This window comes from Phyllosticta citribraziliensis (assembly GCF_038025025.1).
Source record: "Phyllosticta citribraziliensis strain CPC 17464 chromosome Unknown J3D65scaffold_15, whole genome shotgun sequence".
NCBI lineage: Eukaryota > Fungi > Ascomycota > Dothideomycetes > Botryosphaeriales > Phyllostictaceae > Phyllosticta > Phyllosticta citribraziliensis.
Genome location: NW_027117352.1, coordinates 200,536 through 222,785, shown reverse-complemented (window position 1 = coordinate 222,785; position 22,250 = coordinate 200,536). Strand labels below are relative to the sequence as shown.

At 56.3% G+C, this 22,250-nt stretch overlaps 6 protein-coding genes across 6 annotated transcripts; 2 read left to right on the top strand and 4 right to left on the bottom strand.

Moving 5' to 3' along the window:
• Window positions 1-39: 39 nt before the first annotated feature.
• J3D65DRAFT_597595 (putative arginine/serine-rich splicing factor) lies at window positions 40-3,198 on the top strand (the record flags this gene model as incomplete). Its single annotated transcript, XM_066797845.1, has 5 exons — window positions 40-1,756; window positions 1,806-2,253; window positions 2,314-2,534; window positions 2,582-2,935; window positions 2,990-3,198. The coding sequence occupies exons 1-5, from the start codon at window positions 370-372 to the stop codon at window positions 3,196-3,198; spliced, it is 2,619 nt and encodes an 872-aa protein (XP_066650192.1). The 5' UTR covers window positions 40-369.
• Window positions 3,199-4,383: 1,185 nt separating this feature from the next.
• Window positions 4,384-5,304, bottom strand: J3D65DRAFT_641362 (uncharacterized protein). Its single transcript, XM_066801881.1, has 3 exons — window positions 5,206-5,304; window positions 4,796-4,987; window positions 4,384-4,741 (listed from the first exon to the last, which is right to left on the bottom strand). Exons 1-3 carry the CDS (start codon window positions 5,291-5,293, stop codon window positions 4,545-4,547), a joined length of 477 nt encoding a protein of 158 aa, XP_066650191.1. The 5' UTR covers window positions 5,294-5,304; the 3' UTR covers window positions 4,384-4,544.
• A 1,297-nt stretch (window positions 5,305-6,601) lies between these two features.
• Window positions 6,602-7,438, bottom strand: J3D65DRAFT_672226 (uncharacterized protein; the record flags this gene model as incomplete). The annotated part of the gene is made up of 3 exons (XM_066803465.1): window positions 6,602-7,107; window positions 7,184-7,369; window positions 7,426-7,438. The coding sequence occupies 3 exons, from the start codon at window positions 7,436-7,438 to the stop codon at window positions 6,602-6,604; spliced, it is 705 nt and encodes a 234-aa protein (XP_066650190.1).
• A 1,847-nt stretch (window positions 7,439-9,285) lies between these two features.
• J3D65DRAFT_159104 (uncharacterized protein) lies at window positions 9,286-13,088 on the bottom strand. The gene is made up of 2 exons (XM_066794145.1): window positions 12,436-13,088; window positions 9,286-12,335 (listed from the first exon to the last, which is right to left on the bottom strand). Exons 1-2 carry the CDS (start codon window positions 12,952-12,954, stop codon window positions 9,468-9,470), a joined length of 3,387 nt encoding a protein of 1,128 aa, XP_066650189.1. The 5' UTR covers window positions 12,955-13,088; the 3' UTR covers window positions 9,286-9,467.
• Window positions 13,089-13,319: 231 nt separating this feature from the next.
• On the top strand, window positions 13,320-15,176 carry J3D65DRAFT_672224 (SMAD/FHA domain-containing protein; the record flags this gene model as incomplete). Its single annotated transcript, XM_066803464.1, has 2 exons — window positions 13,320-13,348; window positions 14,531-15,176. 2 exons carry the CDS (start codon window positions 13,320-13,322, stop codon window positions 15,174-15,176), a joined length of 675 nt encoding a protein of 224 aa, XP_066650188.1.
• Window positions 15,177-18,248: 3,072 nt separating this feature from the next.
• Window positions 18,249-20,787, bottom strand: J3D65DRAFT_641337 (major facilitator superfamily domain-containing protein). The gene is made up of 4 exons (XM_066801880.1): window positions 20,569-20,787; window positions 20,037-20,511; window positions 19,183-19,988; window positions 18,249-19,123 (listed from the first exon to the last, which is right to left on the bottom strand). Exons 1-4 carry the CDS (start codon window positions 20,639-20,641, stop codon window positions 18,726-18,728), a joined length of 1,752 nt encoding a protein of 583 aa, XP_066650187.1. The 5' UTR covers window positions 20,642-20,787; the 3' UTR covers window positions 18,249-18,725.
• Between the last annotated feature and the right edge of the window lie 1,463 nt (window positions 20,788-22,250).

Genomic DNA, 22,250 nt, shown 5'->3' with positions numbered 1-22,250 from the left:
GGCCACTTTTCAACCCTCCTCGTCCCCCGCCGTCCTGCACTTCTTCCTTCTCACCACCACACCCATTCCCAACGCCTTTTTGTCACCCGCGTCAACGCCCTCGGCTCGCATCGCCGCCCATTCCCGCCAGCCTTGTCGTGCTCTGGCCCCACTCGCGTCGAAGGCCTCAGTCCTGCTTGCCTCACCAGCAGCTTCTGACCATCAGCTCACCGGGCGTTTCCTGAGCGCGACTCCCCTCAACCGACTTCCTCTCTCAGCATCACCCGTGGCGCACACTCTTTCTATGACTTTGAGTTGAAACGCGTTACCCGGACTTTTGCGCGTGGCTAGCTCCCCCTTCGCGGCTGCCCGCTCAGAGTTCTTTGCCTGATGACGACCAGAAGCCCTCCTGTAGAACCAGAGGAATTTCGCGGCCAAACCCTTACTCCAGTCTCTCCGAAGCCCATTCACTACCCTGCGCCTGCAAACATACCAGTCCTTGAAAAACAGATGGATCCCGTCTTCAATGATACAGCCACCCACTACCCGCCCGATGATGCGCTCCAAGACCAAGTCTCCAACCATTCTTCGTCTGACTCGCTGTACGCCGACCAGCCCAATGCTGCCGACCACCAGCACAACCAGAGCGGAGCACCGGCGCCCGTGAACGCCGCCGACGATGAATATGCGCGGTCACTAGAATTTGAAGACGGACAGGGCGCGGATAATCAGGATACCTCAAAAATCGAGAGCTTCGCACCTCAACCCAGCCACATCCCAGCTGATGCGCCTAGTGACGCTGCTTTCGCGCCCTCCCAAGCAGGTCAAGCTGCCTCGTACCAGCCCTTTGATCCCTACCCCAATGCGACGGCGTCGCACAATCAAGCCTCTGTTCCCCACGGCGGCATTGCTCAAGAGCCTTCGAACGGCACAGCAACGCAAAACACCTCGAATGATGGCGGTGTTGATTTCCAAGCGTTGCTAGACAACCTTTCAAATGCCTCTGCACCGCCCGACCCTACTGCTGCCCACGCCGTCAGCCAATCTCAAGTCCCCGCTGCCTCAGCTGCCGGCGCTCCTCTCAAGTCGCCCACCACGTCTGCGCTGCCCGGTAATCCCAATCTCCCACCTCGCCCACCGCCACAAGAGAAACCCGCAACGCATCCGAACTACGCTCCCGGAGAAGACATTCGCTCCTACCATCCACATGCGCAGAAGAACTCGACCTCCACCTATCGTAATCAACCTGGACTTCCCCCCTTGATGACCTCGGGTGCCCAGGGCACGGCTGCAACGGGCCTGCCCGCCACCGGCTACCAGCAAAACCCAGCATCGGCCATGTCCCAGCGTACCTCGAGCCCGTCAACCCCCAAGTATCGCCAGCGCGAATCCGTCGACCGGCGCAATGACAAGGATGGGGTAGATGACAGCGATGTGCCCTGGGGCCCAGAAGTTCAAAAGCTCTACGATGAATTTCTGCAAGACGAACGGGTTTACGTGACCGAAGGCCAGTGGGACAAATTTCCGCCAAACTCACGGCTATTCATAGGTGGGTTGCTCAAGAGGCCCGACAGTTGTGGACCACCTGACCATGCAGGCAACCTACCTACCGAAAAGGTCACCAAGCGCGATCTCTTCCACCTCTTCCACCGTCACGGAAAGCTTGCACAGATCTCCATCAAACAGGCCTACGGTTTTGTTCAATTCCTGGATGCCGAAGCATGCCTTGGAGCGCTCCAGGCTGAACAGGGTCAGCCTGTGCGAGGCCGGAAAATTCGTGAGTTTGTTGATTGACGACTGCGACTATGGTCACTGATTCGCAGCAGATCTCGAGATTTCCAAACCCCAGAGAAGTACACGGAACTCCGACACGCCGAGCTTACGCAATGGTGCCAGACGCCGGTCCCGCTCTCCTGACTACTCACGTGGAGGCACAGGCCCAGCACCGCGCAACGTCGACCGCTACACTGGGACTGGCGGACCCGCTGGTTCGCCTCGCAGAGACGAGTTTCGCAGGGGCAGGGATGATTACCGCCCCGGCGCCCGCTCGCCTTCACCACGTGGCTACCGCCGAGGTGGCAGGGATAGGAGCAGGGATCGGTATGATGGTCGCAGAAGAAGCAGATCAAGATCTCCCTACGGACGAGGCAGCAGATACCGCAGCCCCTCGCCACGGAGTCGAGACGTCGACGACGACCTCCCGCTCCCACGTCGCCTGCCTCGCGACGTTCCAGACGTTCAAATCCTCGTGCTACAACCCCAGGAGATCGACAGGTACTACTCAGGCAGCGATTCACAAGCGAACGAATTCGCTTGGCTAACTTCGAAACCTAGAAGCTTCATCGCATGGGTCGAGCGTACTTTCCAAGAGAACGGCGTCCGCTGTGACGTACTTCTCCTAAGTCCTCGCCTTGACGAGGCAGCCGTTGTCCGCCGTCAAATCCTCGAAGGCGTCCACGCCGTGTCCCGCATCACCAATCCTTGTGCGATCACCGGAAAGATTCCTCTACAAGTCTTCAATCGCAGCGCGGGTGCAGCCAATGTGACTTTTGAAGGTAGACGACTCGACCCATTTCAAAAGGCTTCCACTAACAAACCACAGAGTACGAGAATCTCGACATTGTCACCTGCGCACAGCTCATCAAGCGCACGAAAGAGCAAAACCAACCTGTTGCAGCTCAACCCCAAGCTCCTGCGTACCAGGTGTCTTATGGCATGCCTCCTGCACAGTATGGAATGCCTCCCAGACAGCCAAGTTTGCCTTTTGGGGCGCCTCAACAGCCTGCACCTGGTGGACATGCTCCTGACGTCGCCAGTCTGATCAGCAATCTGGACTCCGACAGCCTGCAGAAGCTTCTTGCAACCATTCAACAACCAGGCCAACAGCCTTCCGCAGCAACGTCAGCCGGTATCACGCCCGACCTCTCGCGCCTCCTCGGCGGCGCGATGCAACCTGGTCAACCTCAAGCCGCACCAACGCAAGCTTTCCACCCCGCACAGCAACAGCAAGCCTGGCAACAACACCCTCCTCCACAACCCAATGCCAACCCATTTGCAAGTTTGCAGGGCAATCCAGCGCTAGCGGCGTACCTCGGTGGCCAACAACCTAGCTCAGCACCTCAACAGCCGCCGATGCAGCAGCAGACGACTGGTGTTCCTTCGGCGAGCAAGCCAGACATGCAGGAGATTATGGCCCAGCTGGCCAAGTACAGGCGCTGATCAGGGGCGGCTACAAGTCTTTGACGCGCTAAATGAAAATGCCGTCCACGTTCGACGCTCATGGGCTTGTAAAATGGTGCTTCCGTCTCCCACGAGGCGATTCGACAGCCAAGCCGGTTTCGAATATCTAACAAGGCCAGTGTCGGCCTCGGACATGAATTCATACGCCTTACGTGCTGCGCCCAATGGCGCAATTATCGGCATGACGAGACGCGGCGACAGGAGAACTTGGAACGGTTTGAGTGAGCCTGGGAAACACCCCTTTATGTTTCCCAGGCTGGTCACACCTTGTTTTATATTCCACTTTCTTTTCTATCCGGTTGGGTCTGGCTTTTTCTTTGTTGAGCACAAATACCTATGCTCGAACATTCACCACCTGCCTATACCCTACCCTTCCTGCCGCTTTTTGTACTTTATGCTCTACTACATGGATCGAGTTCGATTATACTGCTCTTCTACGTCCGGCCAGCACCTGGACTGGACTGGGCTCTCGTGCTCTTGCTCTTGCTTGCTTTCTTGCAGTCCTATCCCCTCTCGCCCTCTCGCCCCCCATATAGTGCAGACGTGTCCCCCTCTTCTTCGCCCCTTCTCTCTTGATCTTGCTGCGTTGCTCAACTCTGCTTTGCTTTGCTTTGCTCACGTCTCTCCACTCTTCCTCCCTTCTACCCTTCGTGCTCTTCTCTAAAAGCACCCCTCTCATCTCGTTGGCGCGGCAGGGTCGGTAGGTAGATAGGCTAGATGGTAATCGTTGCTGCAGGTGCCTGTCGAGATTGCGTGGCGTACTGGCACGCACTGAGATATTTTGCAAGTCTGTCTGTCTGTCCGTCTGTCTTTCCATCTGCTTCTCAGTCGCTCAGCTGAGCTGCTTCTCGGATGCAGAATGCTCTTCTGTATTTTCTATCCTGTTTCGTGACGCGGAGGCGGCGCGGATAGGAGTGTTGGGTGCGCGGTGCCTTGTTTTCTCAATTGATTCTGTCTGCTCATCTGGTTCTTTTGGTCTTGTTGTCAGATTGTTCACAATGCGTCTGCGTTGGCGGCGTGGGTCGTTGTGTCTAGGCTTCTGATAGAAGGAGTGCTTGAAAGTGAGGAAACTTTGTCGTGTTCGGCCTGTCTGGCAAGGTGTTTTGGCGTTGGGAGGGGAGTTTAAGTGGATGCGTTACGGTAGATAGGAATATGATTCGACTTTCCCTCTTAACTCTCTACCACATTCGAGAGAAGTGTTTTCTTGTGGTGCTCATGCGCGTGCTGTGCAGTAGACTTGGTGTGAGAATATCGGAGCGGAAAAGGAGATGTCAACTTTGGTGTCTGTTGACTCGTGAAGGTAATGTACACTGTTCTCTCTATATCTACAAATGTGCGCCGGAGAACAAGGATTGCTGATGCAATATAGACACTCTCGAACTCCGCAATGATACAGACCAGACACATTCTTCCCTCGATGTGGACACGCCGCCGAGGCTGATGGGTCGCAGCTTCATATAGTCCGTCTTTCGTCGATACTGCCACGCTGAGTTTCGGTCGTTTCTGGGCGCGGCGTTCCAAGCTCTATCATCGTCAGTTTACAGTCCTGGGACATTGGAGATGCGAAGGAACTGACCAAGATCTGTGTCTTCAGTGGTGATGGTATTCTGGATCCAACATTTCGACAGTATCCGGGATACTACGGGACGTAGTAGGAGGCCGGTGATTGGTATTATGACTGTGACGGCTACGCCAACGATGGAGATGATGGCTTCAGTTGACAGCTCTGAGTGTTGAGGTAAAGCGAAGACCGGTGTGTACGTTGTGGCTGTGCTTTGTCAGTTGAGGATTAAGTACGAGGGCTTTGGGTGATGTACAGTTCATGTTTTCATATGCCAGGGGACTGCGCGAGGAAACACTTTCAATGTGGAGAGAGAGAGAGAGAGAGAGAGAGAGTAGCGGAACTGAAGTATTGCGTCTTCTACTCGTGCGGGTAACTACGATTTAAAGGATGGTCAGAGACATAAAGACAGAGACTTCTCCTACCATGATGAGCACCTGAAAGGATGAAATGGAAGGCTACTGTTGCATGCACATCGACGCGACGCGATGCATACATGTCAAGTCGATGCATGCACGTCGACGTTGCTGACTGCGCGTCCATTGGACTGGGCCTGTTTCGGCCGTCTACTTAAGGACCCATCCCGTTCGGCTGCAAGTAACCGGCCTATCAAATTCGCATCATACCTCCCAGCTTATCGGCTGATCTACCTCTTAGCGGTTGGCGTTGCTGCCTATAGACAACCAGCGCCGCATTCCTCTCTTCTGCAAGCCAGACGCTGAAGTACTCACAGGCGCGCAACGATTCACACCTACAATTTTTTGTGCGCCACAATTCAACGCCTCGGCTCCGAGCGGCAGCATCCAGCCTTTTTTGCCACGCACGCAGCAATATCTTGGCGGGGAGCGAGCTTGTTGCTCCGGTGGCCTCTCACACCACGTCATAATGGATTTAGGAGTATCTGAGTGCACCTACGCTGCTTCTTTGCTGCTATTTGGAGCACCAGCTGGAAGCGCTGAAGTCACCAACTTGGGCTCGGTGGTTTGGCTCTTATTGAGGCTGCGTGGTATCTATAGGTATATTTCGCTTTCCACTCAGTCATCATGGAACAAAATCTCAAATTGTTCAATCAATGTCCGTTGCGAACCTTCCTGGATTCAGGGAGATGACGACGTCCAAACTTGACCGGAAAATTCCTTCCATCACTTTCTTCTAGAAACCACGACCCCGTTTAGCGAAACCATCTTCACACCCGCCAGTCATCACTATCATCCATCACCGTCAGTGCAACTCTTATTCCCCTGGATTCGGCCGTGACACGGTTCGTTGAAGCATCTTTTTGGTGGTCTTGTCCGTCACTTTACGGATAGCTGAGAGGTCTATCAACCAGCATGGTCCACGGCCGCGCAGATATGACATTCTGTCCTGCGTCATTTGTCAGGTGTGCATTTGAGCGGTTCATTGGAGGACGACTACAGCGGTAACTCAACTCAACCCTGAGTTGAACAACAATAAAGACAGTGAAAGCGTCGTCCATGAAGCCACTCGCATACACTTCCAGTGGATTTTGAGAGACCCAAATCGCATTGAGCACGCCGTGTTGCTCAACGCTACGACTCCACAAGAATAGCCTTCTAGACTTGCCCGCGACCTTTACAGCAATAAAGGAAAGTGTACATGGGAACATCAATCGAAAGAGACAGAAAGTAGACCCCAACGAAATGAAACAGCACACCGGAAGAAGGTGCACTGTGGCAACCAGGACGACAGGAAATCCACGCCTTCTCTTGGGACACAAGAGAACCGCGCGCGACACTACGTCCAGGGCGTCCGTGGAAAGTCCGGCAACATCCTTGGAAACTTGAGGCCTTGTCCCGGAGTTCAAATCCTGGTGTGGTTGTCCGGAATGTTGGTGGAAGAGTCGGCGGGAACATCCTGAGGTAGCTGGCTTGCAGGGACAGATGCTATGCCGACAACGGGGGGATTCCGGTCCATTTGGAGTCCAAGGGACGACTTGGACTGACGATTTGCCTCTGGTCGAGACTGACAGATAGATCTGTTTGCCGTTCCTTTGTCGTCTTTAGCGTTGCCAATGCTGGCCAGTGTCTTTTGATCATCAGGCTTCCGAGGTCGAACAACGTCAGACGCGTTTGGGTCGTCCAGCACGGATCTGCTACCATCAGCACTGTCCAGGAGAATTCCGCGGAGGGGACCATCATCAACGGAGGGCGGCCGCCCTCCGTTGGATATTCCGTGGTAGTTGCTCGGTCGTGTCCATTGCACGTTGTGCGCATTCGAGTTGCGAAGGCTGGTATTGGCCATGATCGTCATGTTGCTTTCGTTGCCATGTTCAGCGTTGGCGGGTACCGAGTTTGCGTAACCAAGTCCTTGAAAAATCAGTACGTTGTACTCGTTCTCATTCCTGGCTCAAGAAGTCGTATCGGCTCTTGAGATGGCTCTTACCCCCACCTCGGTCTTCAACGCTGATGTCTGCGGCGGGTGTCTTTGCAGCGTTCCGAAACAGCAGTCGCTTGACAATGAGCCCACAAATTGGAACGAGAACCCCAAGTACAACTCCTACAATCGCGATGATGGCTTCTTTGGACAAGCTGGAGCCATGGGGAGTATGCGACTTGCGCGTGCAAAGACCTGTTGCCAATGAGTATTTGGGTTGTATCGGGTTCCGCTATGGCATCCTATCGTACAGTCCATGTCCATGTAGATGGTGAACGTCGACTCTTGAGGAAATTTTGTGTCAAAGTTGTAAGCTGAGGTGGTTTTGAATAATTAGACGCAGCGAAAACATCAACTGCAGTGGCCTGTTGGGAGAGAAACGACCGGGGTAGAGGCTGGCGTTTCTGGGGATGTAGATTGGAGGCCGCTGGCTGTGAAAGAATTTAGTGTGATGCTTTTTTGATTCGATTCAAAGCCTTACTATCGCCCGAAGTTCGGCTCCGGTGGAACGTGATGTTTTGAGTCGAATTCTGATGAGTAAAATGCAAACCAAAAAAGGCGAGAATTCAGAAGAAGAGGTGGTTCAGTGCAGGTGTCCAATCTTATAGAATCGGCTTGCACAGCCCATCAGAGACGTACGCGCAAGCTTGGTGATTCTCCACTCCCCGTAATCATGCAGGAGACTTGCGAATCCTGTCAGGCCTGCTTGCAGAGACCAAAAGAAACTGATTTGCCCGTTGCAAAGTGTGGGCGTTCATGGCTTATCAGGAACACAACCCTGACCATTCGGCTGTTCTGCTACAGCTTGCACTCTTGCTCCGCCCCGCTGGTTTCCCCACTTTTTTCTGAGAGCAACGTGCAAAAGGCTGGCAATTTATGACCTTCAGGGGAGAGGACCATGGTCAAAATTTGCGCCTGCGGCCTTTTCTGTGCAACTTCCCAAAGTGCCAGGAGCCCATTTAGCAGTTAATCTGTCAAGTGATCCGCTTCAGCCCTTTGCAAGCGACTTTGGCATTCCCAAGAAGGTTCGCTCCAATTTTCGTACCACAAATTGAACCTTTCGCTGCGTCAAAAATATTTCCCGAAACAGAATTTGCTCTTGTCCTCCTCCATTGCAGTGTGATTTTGACACTTTGACATCATTTCCATGCAGGAGGCGGATTGTGGCTCAGGTATTCGCATGCGAGCGGTGCCCAACGCGCTGGCAACCCACAAATCCCTCAGGCAGCAGCCAATGTGAGGATCAATCAACGGAGCTTGTTCAGCAGAGCCACACACTCCGTTTGAAGAGGTCGGAAGCGCAAGGCTCAATCTCCTCGAACTGAAACTTTTCGTCAGCGATTCATCGTCTTCGAAGCAACCAACTTGCTTTGACAGTAAGTGAGGGCTCATACTCACCAAAGGCTGTATGTAATAGTACCGTCTCTGTAGCTGCAAACAGACCTTCTCAGCCTGACTTCCACTGCGCTCTGGATATCAGACGCAACATGATGAGCGGCGGATCATGACGCCGCCAGGTTTCCTTCTAGCAAACACCAAAGCTCACGAGTCAGACAAAGCGCACGCTACAGTACGGGCCGGGCCGCCTGACCCACGTTTTCCGACGAGGATCCCCCGCCACGCGACTCCACGTTGCTCGTCTCCGTGCCACAACTCCGACACCTTTCCAGCACCGAAGAAACAGGCGCAAAGAAGCAGACACAAACAAGATTAAAACTGAAAAAGCAGACAGGTCAGTTGATGGAAGCACGGAAAGAGAAACGCGTTCTCTCCCGCAGATAATATTGATATACATTAGCAATAATACAATAGGGAGGAGATATGGAGGAGTATCTAAGTAATATGGGATGCAGAAATGCCCACGCCGCCCGCCGACCCGAATGCCGAGTGCTGTTACGCGTCGTCTTGCCTCGCCAGCACGAACACCCATTGCGCCGCGCGATCTCTTCTTCCCTCGTTGCGCCCTTCAGTTGAGCCGTCAATTCCGAATGCAGCGTGTGTACGAGAAAACGAGGCTCCGCGCCATGCAACGACAGAAAGGAGAGAAACATAAAGAAAAGGAGGCGGAAAAAAGGTGGGGAAAGAGAGACTGGAAGGGACGTAATGCAGCTGATGGTATAAGGAAGACAGAGGTGGTATCAAGTGCGTGCATGCATGCTTGCTTGCTGGTATGCGCGCGGTAAATGCTCGCGCGCTATGATGATGCGAGGAGATGTATGCAAGATGATGGGCGGAAAGATGCAGAAACAAAAAATCGTACCCACGTCGAATTCAGCTCACCCGCGTGTCGTCTCTAGAACTGCGTCACCTCGCCCTTGCCCTGCATCACGACGCCCTTCCTGCTGTAGCGGCTCAGCAGGCCCTCGACGTCGATGCCGCGCCGCCGACCCAGGCGCCGGAGCGTCCTGCCGATGCCGTCGCCATCCTCGTCGTCCGGCCCGCCGGGCAGCGACTTGTCTCTTGGACCACGCTGGTCCGTGTCCGCGCCAGCAGCGTCGCCGCGGCCCCGCTGGCTGCGCTGGCTCTTTTGGCGCTCGACGCGGTCGTTTTCCTCGACGCGCGCCAGCACGTCGGCCATGAGCGCTTCGACGGCCTCGCGCGCCCAGCTCTCGCGGACGCGGCTCTCGCGCGCGCTCTCGAACGCGTGTTCGTCCCTGTTGACAGGGAGCAGCCCGTGGCGTCGCTCGTCCCGCGGCGCGCGCTCGTAACGTGCGTGCTCTTCGCCGCCCAGTGCCACGCCGATCATGCTGCCAGAAGCCTCGTCAGAGCCTGATATGATGCTGGCTGTCATGCTCCTCTGCAACACTTCCGGATTGCCCGGCTTGAGCAGAGGCTGGTCTTCGTCTTCGTTTTCGTCGCCGTCGGCCAACGACATGCCATCGACGGTCGAGTCTGAGCGGATCGTGTCGAGTGTCGACATGTGGGCTGGCGCCGTCAAATAGAGTGACAAGGGCGCATGGATAATTTTATTCTTCGGTGGAGGCGGAGGCGGACTGGGCATTATGGTGACTCCGGAGGGAGACGGAGAAGCACTCGGCTTGTCAGATGCTGCAGCCGAAGTGTAAGGCGGCGCAGGTTGTGAGCTGGATGGAGAGAGGAGACCAAAGGAGCGTTCCGACGGTGTTCTCCTGTGAAGGGGACCTGATGGAGACTTGGGGGGAGCCAGAGTGGCTGAGGGCAGCGGAGGTGTCGGCTTGTGCTCTGTAGGTATCGAGTATGTAGATGGCGACGGCGTCGTCCTCGTGTTTTCCGATTGTGAAGAGGGCGGTGCAGTAATGGAGAGAGCTGGTGGTTTATGTTTCTTTGGTTGTCGTTTTGTCCGGGGAATCTGCTGCAGGAAAGGAGCGGGCAGCGTCTCCGAGTCTGGACGATGGAGCTTCGGAGGTTTGGGAGGCGGAGCCATGGGAGGAGGTGCCGGGGCCGGGGTGTACTGAACCGGAATTTCTCCACGCAGCTGCCTGTTGCTGTGTGAGCGGTTCAGTGACCCAAACGTAGATGCCGAGGGGGTCGGTGGTAGTGGTGGTAAGGGTGCAGAATGCGGGACACCACGCATAGTGGGCGGAGCAGTGATGGTCTGAGTCGAAGCCGGAAATCGGAAGACCTCGGGCGAATCGGCAGATTTAGCAGGGCCAGAGATGCCCAGGCCGTTTGGGCGTCGATCTGGAGAGTCCTTGAGAAGGAACTGTTTAGTTGGTGCTGACAAGGCCGAGGCGGGAGACGGCTCCGCAGAAAATGCCATCAGACTAGTGCTGAGATCAGAAATTTTGCTGTTTGCGCGTTTGACTTCCTTTTTGAAGCCTCGTGCTTCTCGCTTGAAGTGAATAAGGTCGCGGACATGAAACTCAATCTCCTTTTCCAATTGCTCGACGCGTTCGTATGGATTGAATGCCGGCTCGTAAGACTTGGCCTGCGACTCTTGGGCAATCAAGTCTTGCACGCGTTTCCGAGTATCTTTGAGAATTTGCTCGAAGTACTCGTCGTTGTTTGATGGTTTGCTGGCGATGAAGCCTCTTGAAAGTGCATCCTTGGCCTGATTTCTCAATTCCGCATGCAGCAATTTTCGCAGGCGCTCGTATTCTGCTTGCACAGATTGCAGCTCCTTGCCCTGTTCCTCAACAAGCATCTTGAGGCCTGAAATTTGAGTTTCTGCCTCCTTGGCCTTTTCAATCTGCTTGCGTCTCTTTTTCGTCTCGCGAGCAAGTGCCTCGTCGTGTCTAGCAACGTAGGCAGCGTGCTTGTGCTCCATTTCGTCGTGATCGAGTTGCAGCGCGCGGTTCTGGCGTTCAAGCTCCTGGATGCGGGTGTTCTTTTCTCTCAGCGCTTTGTTCAAGCTTTCGACCATGGTAAGCAATTCGGCAACGGTCGTCTTGGTGTCGTTGGGTCCCTTTCTGCTCTTCAGTTGGTCGGATAGCAGTTCGGCGTAGTGCTTGGCAGACTCGTTCTCCTGTACAAGATTCTTGATGTGCTCTTGGTGTTGCTTCTGCAGAGTTTCCAGTTGCTCTTTGAGCTTCTTTTGCTTGTCCTGCAGTCTTCTGTTTTCCGACTCCTGCTTGTATTCCGTGTCGCGCAGATCGACAATGATCTCCTGGTTGTTCCGCACTCTTACTTCAAAGTCCACAGCTCTTTCCTTGTACGAGTCCTTCTTGGCAACCAAATCTTCCATTTGCTCCTTCATGGCCTGGATCTGGCAATTTGCGTGATAGAGCGATTTTTTGACCTTGGCCAATTCTTCAAAATCTTTGGCTGATTCGGCAGAATCTCTATCATCGTCATTCATTTTCGAGTCGCCATCTTTGGCAGGTGTACGTGGGGCTATCGAGGATGCGCTGAACGGTGGCAATTGAGGCGGGTCCGCTGTGACCGGCTTGGAAACGCTCTTTTCTCCATCTTGGTCCTGGTCTGGTGCTGCTGGGCGCATTAGCAGTTTCGCGCCAGTGGGGAGAAGGCTCTCACATTTTCCACGTGTGCTTTCCAAGAAATCGATATAACTTTTCATAGCCTCAATGTCTTTGGTATGCGCATCGACCAGAGTCCGAATGTGCGCCTTGTGAGACTTGCGCAAATTGACAAACTGAGACCTCAGGTTGAAGATGGTCTTGTTTCTTGCGAGGACGGTCTCCTGCAAATTCTCGGAAGCAGGCGCCTCAGGGTCATTGGAAGTCTGCGCCGACCCTGTCAGCTTTACTTTGAAAGAGGAACAAGTCTCGACGGAGGTCTCCATGGTAGTAGAAGCACGTGATGGAAGATTTGTGGCTGCTTACTTTGGAGGGTGTGCTGCACCCCTCGGAGCCTCCATAAACACTCGATCCTTCTGTTATTTCTGTCAAGGGCATGAAAAACATGGAGCTGTTGTCGCTATGGATGCCCCTTCGTCCCATGAAATCGCTGCTCCGGTAACTAGCAGATCTCGAGTCGCCACTCCGACGAGACATTCTGGAAGCCTGGGTGCCGCCGGTGCTCAGACCGGGGCTCATTGCGTCTGTTGGCATAGCGGCAGTGTTTACGGTTAGGCACCGTTTGCGCGCCGCGGCTAGCCGTGTTGCCAAATCCGGCTCTTGGCCTTGGAGACGTGGACTCCCCGCGCTTTCTGTTACAGTCGGTCTATTTTCATCCTGGGAGTCGCCGTCCCCCGGGAAGCCTTGGTTTTCCTGGAGCAGCGAGCCAGGCAGCTCTGCGATACCAGGGAGCGACGGGGTGGCGTTGGCGCGATACTGGGTCGAGGGAAGAGTCTGTACGGATTGGGGCGGAACAACATTGTTGAGGTTGGGAGAGCGCAACATGTCAGTGGCGGCGGCGGCGAAGAGGTGTGAGGCGGACGAGACGGAGGTCAGCGCAGCATCGTGCAGCACCGAGGGAGGAGCGAAACATGATGCGAACGAGGTTCGCGGTGAAGGAATGGCAATGTTATGAGGCTTTGGCCGGTGGCTCTTCTATTTGGTGTTGTCAATGAGAGATGACATGCTCCCGCGTCCGGTGGTTTCAGAAAATGGAGCCGTTCTCAAAACGCACGTTGCGCGCCAACGCGACGGCTCTCCACGGACTACCAAGCTAACCGCAGGCTCCTCTCTCTGATCTGACGCGCGGCCTCGACTTGCTTACCTTTCGTTTTCGAATTGCTCTTGCTCGGCCAGAGTGCGGCTCGTACATGGCCACTGGTATTAAGCCATCGACGCGGTAGGATCTGAGGGCGTTCCTCCGCTCCCTTCTTGTCCAAGGAAAAATCTTTCTTGACGACATGACGAGGGCGTCATGGTAGGTAGAGGTTGGACTTGACAAGGAAAGCGCTGCACAAGAAGACGAGGAAAAAAGTGCCGGGTTGAAGAGCAAGCGACGGGCTTGCAAAAACTAAATGCAAAGAGATGAAGGAATGCAAGTTCGGTCGAGAAACTTGATGCGGTCAACGTCAGTATGCTACACAGATGCACGCGTTCCCAGCGGATACAAAAGCAGTGGAGAAGAGGTGGACGAGAAGAGAGGACAGGCTGCACAAAGTATGCCATCTGCAACGTCTGCAAGGGAGGCTCCACCATCGACGATGAAACGAAAGGCAGAACGCGCCAGTTTTGACGACATGGCCTGCACCGTGGTGTAGTACAAGTTTCGAGAGCCGTGAGTGATGTCAATAGCAGCTGACTTAGCCGCCGAGGTAAACAAGAAGCTGCATGGTGACGGGAGAGAGTTGGTGGAGCAGGCCTCCCTCAGTCCCTCCCCGCGGCAACTGACGTCGCTCGCTTGGCGGAGCGCCGCCGTTCGACGCTTTGCAAGCCCACTCACTGCAATCTCAGATCCACACAACAACCTCATTTGCGCCAACCACTACGGCCATCGGTTTATTCTTAGCCGGTTGAGCCGCGCTACCCGTCCGCCGCCTAGCCATCTGCTCCCGCCGTCAACAAATCTCCTCCCAACCCCCATGGCAACAGACTCTGAATCAACGTCACGTCCGCCACGCTCCCCGCCACGGCGCGAACGCAGACGGTCGTTGTCGGAAGAAAGGGTCCACAGCCGTGGCGGAGGGCGGGATCTAGACGAAGACGACCATCGTAGAGAACGCCGCCGTCAACGGCATTCACGAAGCCCGGACGACTGCAGAAGCAAACACCCGAGGCGGCACCGGGACGAGTCGAGGGACCGGGAACGAAGCCATCGACGCAAAAGAGACGATACCAAAGATGATTCGAGGAGGAAGAGGAGCCTGAGCAGATCCCGCGGCGACCGCAATCGCAGCAGGAGCGCGTCTCGCGACAGGCACGAGAGAAGACGGCGCCACAGGGACCGCTCGGGCAGTCCAACACGGCCACATCGCAAGGACAGGACGAGCGAGCGCTCAGTTTCACCACGCTCCTCACGGCGCAGCGGACGCGGCGGCCGTTCGCGCTCGCGCTCCCCCAAGCGCCGCAAGCCGTCGACCAGCCCGTCGCCTCCGCGCAGCAAACGCTCCACAAAACCGCTGCCCTCCCAAGAAGCCGCCTACAATGGCAACAGCGACAGCGGGCCAGTCGAGAAGCCCGTCGAGAAGGAGAAGCCAAACTTCAATCAGACGGGCCTGCTTGCGCGCGAGGCCAACATGGTCGAGGGCACCAACATCGTCCTCAAGTACAACGAGCCGGCCGACGCGCGCAAGCCGCCGCAAAAGGCCGACTGGCGACTCTTTATATTCAAGGGCAAGGACCTGTTGGCCTCGACGCCGCTGTATAGCCGCAGCTGCTGGCTCTTTGGACGGGAGGTGAAGATCGCCGACATGGTGCTCGAGCATCCGAGCGCGAGCAAGCAGCACGCGGTGCTCCAGTTCCGCCACACGACGCGGACCAACGAGTTTGGCGACGCCAAAAGCCAGGTGCGGCCATACCTGATTGATCTGGAGAGCAGCAACGGGACGTTTCTGCACAAGAAGAGGATTGAAGGGTCGCGATATGTCGAGTTGATGCCGTACGACGTCTTCAGCTTTGGGACAAGCGAAAGGGAGTATGTGTTGATGAAAGGAGATGGTTCCGATAAATGAGGACAAAGTTGGAAATTACCACGGGAGCATTCGGATGCGCAAAGAGGACAGCGTCAGTCCACATCAGATCGCCCGCGTTTTCATGTCTGCATAGCAGCGGGGGAGCGAAGGTTGCAATGGGTAGTTTGCATATATACCACAAACAATCGGTACGCTGCCAGTTTGTGTTTTGCTAGAGATGGCAGCTGGTAGTGCAGAATGATACGTGGCGGAGTTTCCCATCCACGTCTCGACGAGGCGACATGGCAACTGCTGGCTGATTCCCGGAGTGTCCTCTCGCAGCACAAGCGGGGGTGTTGGGGTACGCTGGCTATGTGCATGTGGCAATCCGACGTGGGAAAGAGGTGCCGCTGGTCAAGTCCTTGCGTGAAGGGTGAAGGGTGCGGCTCAAAAAAATGACGAGAAACAAAACAGACAGACGAAAAGGGAAAAGAAGCTTCTAGAAGTCTTACCGCTCCATCACGCGCAGCCAAGACAGCAACCTAGCACACCGAGGCTCAGGTCCTGAGAGCACCCGACCCCACTCCGACATGGCATGCGATGCAACAACAAGCACAGGAAGACTCGGGCCACGGACGTCCGACCAAGAGGAAGAAAACAGCCAGAGCCGGAAACCCAACAGCAAAAAGTACATAGGTAGGCCAGCAGCTAAGTACATGTACCTAGCCACGGCCTCACAAGCGTCCAACGCACCACGACGAGCCAAGGCAAGGCCCGCCCGCCCGCAGATTATTGGGGGCCAACCAAGACGAGCGCGAAGCACCAAAGCAAAGGAGAGAGGAAGGACCGTCACATTCGGCCCTTCCAGCAGGACGCGACGTTCGAAGGTGGACTTAGTTCGACCTGCCGCGCCGGGGATGGCGCAGCAACAGGGCAGGGCAGGCATCTAGGCTGCGACCGAGGCAGAGGGAGGGCAGCAGCAGCAGCAGCAGCAGCAGCAGCGCGGGCCGGAGATTTGACAGGGGAGGGCAGGGCAGGGCAGGGAGACCCAAGGGCATGGATGAATGGGCGCGAGGGTGGGTTTAGGGGTAGGGCTGGCTGGCTGGCTGGCTGCTTGGCCGCTTCGGTTGGTTGTTGTGGGGTGGTTACCACTACGGCGGGTGCGTCGTGGATCGGGGCGGACAGGACAGTGGAGTTTGGCGATTGGTGGATGGATGCGTGGGCCGAAGGCTCGCGCTGATCGATGCAGCTCCATGTGGGGGATGGATGAAATGTGCGTGTTGAGACTGGAGGCAGACGACAGGAGAGCAGCGTTTGTTATTGTTGTAGTTGGATAATGGTGTTGCGAGTTCACTGTGCTACCGTGTACGGTGTACGGTACGCAGCAGAGGAGAACAAAAGAAGACGGCGCTGCTTTCCAGAACGACGGCTCCTACACGCGTTTCCCTTCAGCAACACGACTCGCATTTCCAGCGAACACAACAACCAACAGGCGCGGCATCATCGATTCCATTGCGAACGGATTAAATGCAACCCACACATCTCCGCCGCCGGCGCCCAGCCAGCTGGCACCGGCTCGAGTTCGCCCGGTGGTTCGAGACCCTAGACCCTGGCAGGCCATCTGTCTCTCTTCGGGCCGCAGCAACAAATCAGCTAATTTTGGCTCTCCTGGCCGCTCCCGTTTCTCCCTGACGAGAATCCACACCACCGTCTTGGTGTGTGGCAGCGAGAGTGCATGTACGGCTGTATGCCATCTTCATATCCAGCGTGACGAGACACTAGATGCGGGGAGAGCGAGAGAGAGCAAAGTCCAGCTCGATGGCCTACTCCACGCGTACCTGCTGCCTCCCCTCCCCTCCCCTCCCCTCCACCCAACGCCTCCACCACCACTCCACCCACCATTCCTTTTTCCCGTCCCTTGTCCCTCGCGTCTCGAGCGCCCCATGCCCTTGATCACATCCCACACAACCCGCCGTCGCTCCGACCGACGGCGCCGCAGAAGTCCCGGCGACGTTCAACACTGGACGGCGCGGAGCGATTTGGCGGCGTGTGATTGGACAGGACCCCGGTCCGCGGGCTGCGGCGGCGGCGGCACAGCGGGTGGGTGCATGCGTTGCATGCAGGCGGGCGGAGGCATCTGTTGGTGGCTCGCATCGGCGGCATGGGATGGGGGGGATGAGGTGCAGTAGACGAAGCAGACGATGCAGAGGGAAGTGGTGCGCGGTTGCTGGCTGCATCATGTAGGTAATGTGTATAGCTGCGCCTGCCGTGTCTGCCTGGGATCCGGATGCTTGGGACTGGGTGTGTAAGATGTGTGTGTGTCTATTATTATTGCTCGACGCCATTTTTGCAAGAGCCGTGAGAAACAAGATCAGATTAACGAACCGCAAGTCTGCTCTGTTTTACAGAGTGGTCTGAAATCCTTGCCCAACAGTGCTGACTTGGGCGTTCGCCAGCACCTCCCCCTCTCCCTCCCTGCAGATGTGGAGCGAGCAGCAGACGGACCGTTCGATGGCGGCGCGCGCGGGCGGGAGCCGGGAGAGGCGAGCGAGGGAGGGGACCGGGAGAAATGTGGGGCGGACAGTCGCTGCCCTGCCTCGCTTGAGCGACGACCGCAGCGTCAGGAACAGGTTTAACGCACTGAGCCGACTTGCTGGGCCGATGGGAGAGACGTCACTTGAGATGTGCTGCTTGCCGACGGTTTGTGGTGTCTTCTTCAGGAGTTCCTTGGATTCGTTCCGTCTCCCTGTGCCCTGCGACGACGCGCAAACACGCACGTTCCTACTGTCCTTCTATAGGTAAAGCGTCTGCAGCATCCTCGCGCATCCCTCGTCTCCTCTCCAGCTCTCGACTCGCACCAATCTTCAAATCATCGCCATCCGTTTGTTTCCTTCTCGTCGCCATGCCGTGCTCAGCACCGTCCAATATTCGGCCCGATCACAACATGGCCCCCACCTGCCCGCGGCGGAAGATGTGCCGAGCCGACGGATAAATCCACCCACCGCACCCACCCTTCGATCCTGGATTCCGGGGGCCGCGAGATCGTTCTGCTGTGTGGGGCGCGAGCTGACAGGCCTTACTTTACCTACTACCCGTCGCAGTTACAAGATGAAAGACGCAAGAGCAGAGATGGAAGAGCATTTTTAGCGGCGCGATCGAATCTTTTCTTCGCTGTCTAGATTTGAATTTTGGAGGGAAAAGGGAAGAGGAAAGCAAGACGACCACCCCAAAGCGATTTGTTTGGTCGCAGAAAACCGCCCACGCACCGACCATCCAAACAACCAACCAGCCCAAGGCCATCCGTTCCATTCCGTCAATCCGTCCGTCCGTTCAGTCTTGCGTGTCGAGGGGTATGTCGAGGTACGAGGGGCAAGCGAGCTAAGGATCGGGTTTGAGAAGCGTGTGTAATGGAGGAGAAGAGGAAGAGGAAGAAAACAAGAGAGCGACCATTCGACCCGCCCGTGATATATTAAAACGAAGGAAGGGAGAAAGCGGCGGCGCGCCCAGCCAACCCACACTGCCTGCCACGACCATGGAAAAGGCGGCAGGCGAGCAGCGTCGTCGTCGTCGTCGTCGTCGTCGTCGTCAAAGCAACAAACAAGACACCATCTACGCCATATCCTCGGGCCTGCCCTTCTCGACCGTCACGCTCTCGCCGTTCAGGCTGCCTTCGCTGATGGCGCGCGTGTGGTTCATTTCCGACGGGTCGTACTCGGGCGTGCCGGGCACCTCGCCCGCCAGCTGCTCCAGCGTCTTGCGCTTCGTCTCCGGGATCAGCAGCGTCGTGAAGATGCCGCAGAACATGAAGAGCGCGTAGATCTCCATGACGTGGTTGAGCCACGGCGAGTCGCCCGCCTTGGTGGCGCCGCGCGTGCGCAGCGGTCCGATGAGCACTTGGGCGATGATGGCGCCGACCTTGCCTGCCGCCGCCGAGATACCGTGCGACGAACTGCGGTAGCGCGTTGGGAAGCACTCGCCTGGCACGATGAAAGTGGTCGAGTTGGGGCCTAGAGATCGAGTCAGTGGATTATTCTCGCGAAGAGCGTGGAAAGGGACAAGGCCGTACCAAAGTTGAAGAAGAATTGAGACAAGACGTAGAGACCGAGCAGAGCACCACCACTGAGCTTGTGGTACGCAAAACCGATGATGCAGAAGAGGATGGTCAGCAAGACGAAGCCCATCAGTTGAATGGGCTTGCGGCCGACGGTGTCGACCGTGGCGACCGTCACCCAGTACCCAGGAATGGCGCCGGCGCAAATAAGAATCAGGTTGCCGACGGCGTTGTTGTAGAACGTCTCGTACATGGTGTGGCCCTTGGAGTAGCCAATCTGCTTGAGAATGACCGAGTTGTTGAGACCCAAGCCGTAAAAGGCAACGTCGAGGAAGAACCACGAGCCTGCCGTGCCGATGAGGACCTTGCCGTACCTCCACTGGCTGTAGTGGTGGAAGAAGTCGGCCCAGCTGGCCTTGGGGATCTCGAGTTGGGGAGCTTGCTCCTGCATGGCCTGGATGCGGGTGATTTCGTCGGGGACACCCTCATGTTGGCCGGACTTGTAGGCCTTGACGTCGGAGCCGGCCTGGACGACATCGCGGGCGACATCGAAAGTGTAGCGGGGAGTCTCGGGAATTGTCAGGCGGTAGTAGAGGGCAATGCAGCCGGGAACCGCGCCAAAACCGATGATGACACGCCACATCTTGTCAGTGGCGATACCACAGACGCCGGAGCAAGTCGAGGGGCCCTTGGCCGTCTCGAGGGAGTCTTTGAAGCCAGCAGTGACGATAAGAGCCATGATGGCAGCGCCAAATTGACCGAATCCTTGCATGGCAAAGACGGAACCCATCATGGCACCTCTCCATTTGGTCGTGGCAAACCTGTTCCTGTCAGTCTTTGTATCCTGTCTGCGTAGTGGCTGTACTTACTCGGAAGTGATGATGGATGACAGAGGGTAGTCACCACCGATACCGATACCCATGAGCACACGCCAAAAGACGAGGAGACCGACAATGGACATGGAGGAAGAGCTGGAAGAAAGAGCCTGGGCGAGAGTTGCAAAGATGATCATGATGAGCTCCAGACCGTACATCTTCTTGCGGCCGACAATGTCGGCGAGAACACCAAAGCCAATTTGACCAATGACGGTACCGGCGCTGGTGGAAACCTTGATTGCCGTGTCGGAGGGTTCGGGGATGCTGCCTCTGTTGGCGCCAGGACGGGTTTGCCAGTAGACCACGCCCAGCATGGGCGTGACCAGGTTGATGGCGAAGAGATCGTAGGCATCGGTGAAGAAACCAATGCCGGCGACGACGATGGCGCGTACGTGATACCAGCCGAAGGGGGCCTTGTCAATCTCGGCCAGGGCCAGACGTCTACGCTCATTGGGGTCGGCAATGTGTGCTGCATTAAAGGTCAGCAAGGAGGGGGTGGGTAGTTTTGGTGTAGGAGGAGGCTGACCGTAATCGTTGTGGTAGTTGTGGAAGGCAGAGTTGCCACCAGCGGTCTTGTGGACGGGTGGAGCGGCGGCCATGGTGAAGGCGGAGCCGGCCTGGCGGAAGAGATGGTGCTACGATGGATGCAAAGTGACACTGCAAGGACGCGACGGCAGGTGGTGAGGTGGATGGGAGATATATGTAGGGACTAAACCATCGGGGGAAAGGCTCATTCATTGGGCGGAGCGAGGTGCTGAAAAGGAATCTGGGGGCCGACATCGAGGGTCAACCATAACGGCACAAGAGGGTTGCGAGGCCAATGGCAAGGTGTGACAGGTGCACGAGCAGGGAATAATGACTAGTGTCCCGGACCTGCCAAGGGCGAGACGCACGCGGCCAAGTCCTGGGCGCAAAGTGTCGCCGTTGGCAGCGCAAACACGCCCAGAGCCAATCATGGATCCCACGTGTTGGTGTTGAGCCAATCATGCCGCGACGCCCGCAACACCACCCAGCTGCACCTCTCCCCTCTGCAACCACCAAACACCGCGTCCCTCTCGCTTGTCCCTGCCAAACCCTCGACCTTTACGACACCAATGCTACCCGACCCTCTCGTTTGCCTCGCCGCTCCATCCTTCGCCGCGCCATACTGCAAGCCATCACGGCCATGAGCGAAGCTGGGCCCCTTCTCCCAAGCCCGCCTCATGCCTTTCAAGCAACCGAAGCAATGCCGCCCGCAAGACAAGATCACGACGCCAACTGCCAAGCGCGAATCGGCCTTCTCCGCCCTCTTGGCTGACCGCGATGAAAAATCTGCCTTGTCCACGCCTCGCGACCCGGACGTCGCCTCGGCCTCCCCCCACGTGGACCTTGTTGCAGAATCAAGAGCCGCCGCCTCTGCCTTCTGGAATTTCCACAGCCCATGCGCCCTGGAAACGATCGACAGCGGCTCCTCTTCTGCAACCTGCAACCGTCTTGTCGGTATCCATAATGATATCAATCCCCCCGGTAGCGTGCTCCCAAGACCTTGATGGATCCCCAACAACCCTCTATTACGGCCGCATCAGCCCATCAGGCCGGTGCCATGTCACGGCCGCCACCATGCCAAAACATCTCGACTCCAGCCAGACGCCCGATGTTCCAATCGACGCAAGGAGTCTGTCGTGTGTCGTGTTTGGATGCGCCACCAGCCTCGTAGCCTACGTCCGAGTGGCGCTTCTACCCGGCTACACGACAGCATAAGTTTGCCATGGAAGCTATTGGTGTTTGCTCTGCGTCAAACATGCATCAACGGAACCATTCTGATTGGCTATCGACCATGTTGAGCGATTTATTGCCTTTCGAATCTGCAATATAGACAGCATCGCGCCCGTTAACCTCCATCTCTATTCCAACACCCTTTCACTTTTCGTTTACATCATTGCCGTGAATGGCTGCGCGCTCCAGACCGACAAGCAGACTTGCAGTCGCCAAAAACTTGTTCCCGGGAAACTGTAAGACATCTCAGCCTAGGCGAGCCGATCCTTCCAAGGTTACGCCTCTTGCAGACTGCCGGGACCGACACTTCATCTGGCTACGAGCAAACAAGGCCTTGAAAACAAAAGCCACATTCTCAAATCTCGATTCGACTCGCTAGTTTTCAGCATCGGAGACGCGCGAGCCAGCCTTGCCGCTGCCAACGAGCAATCCGACATCCCAGGACCCTCGGAC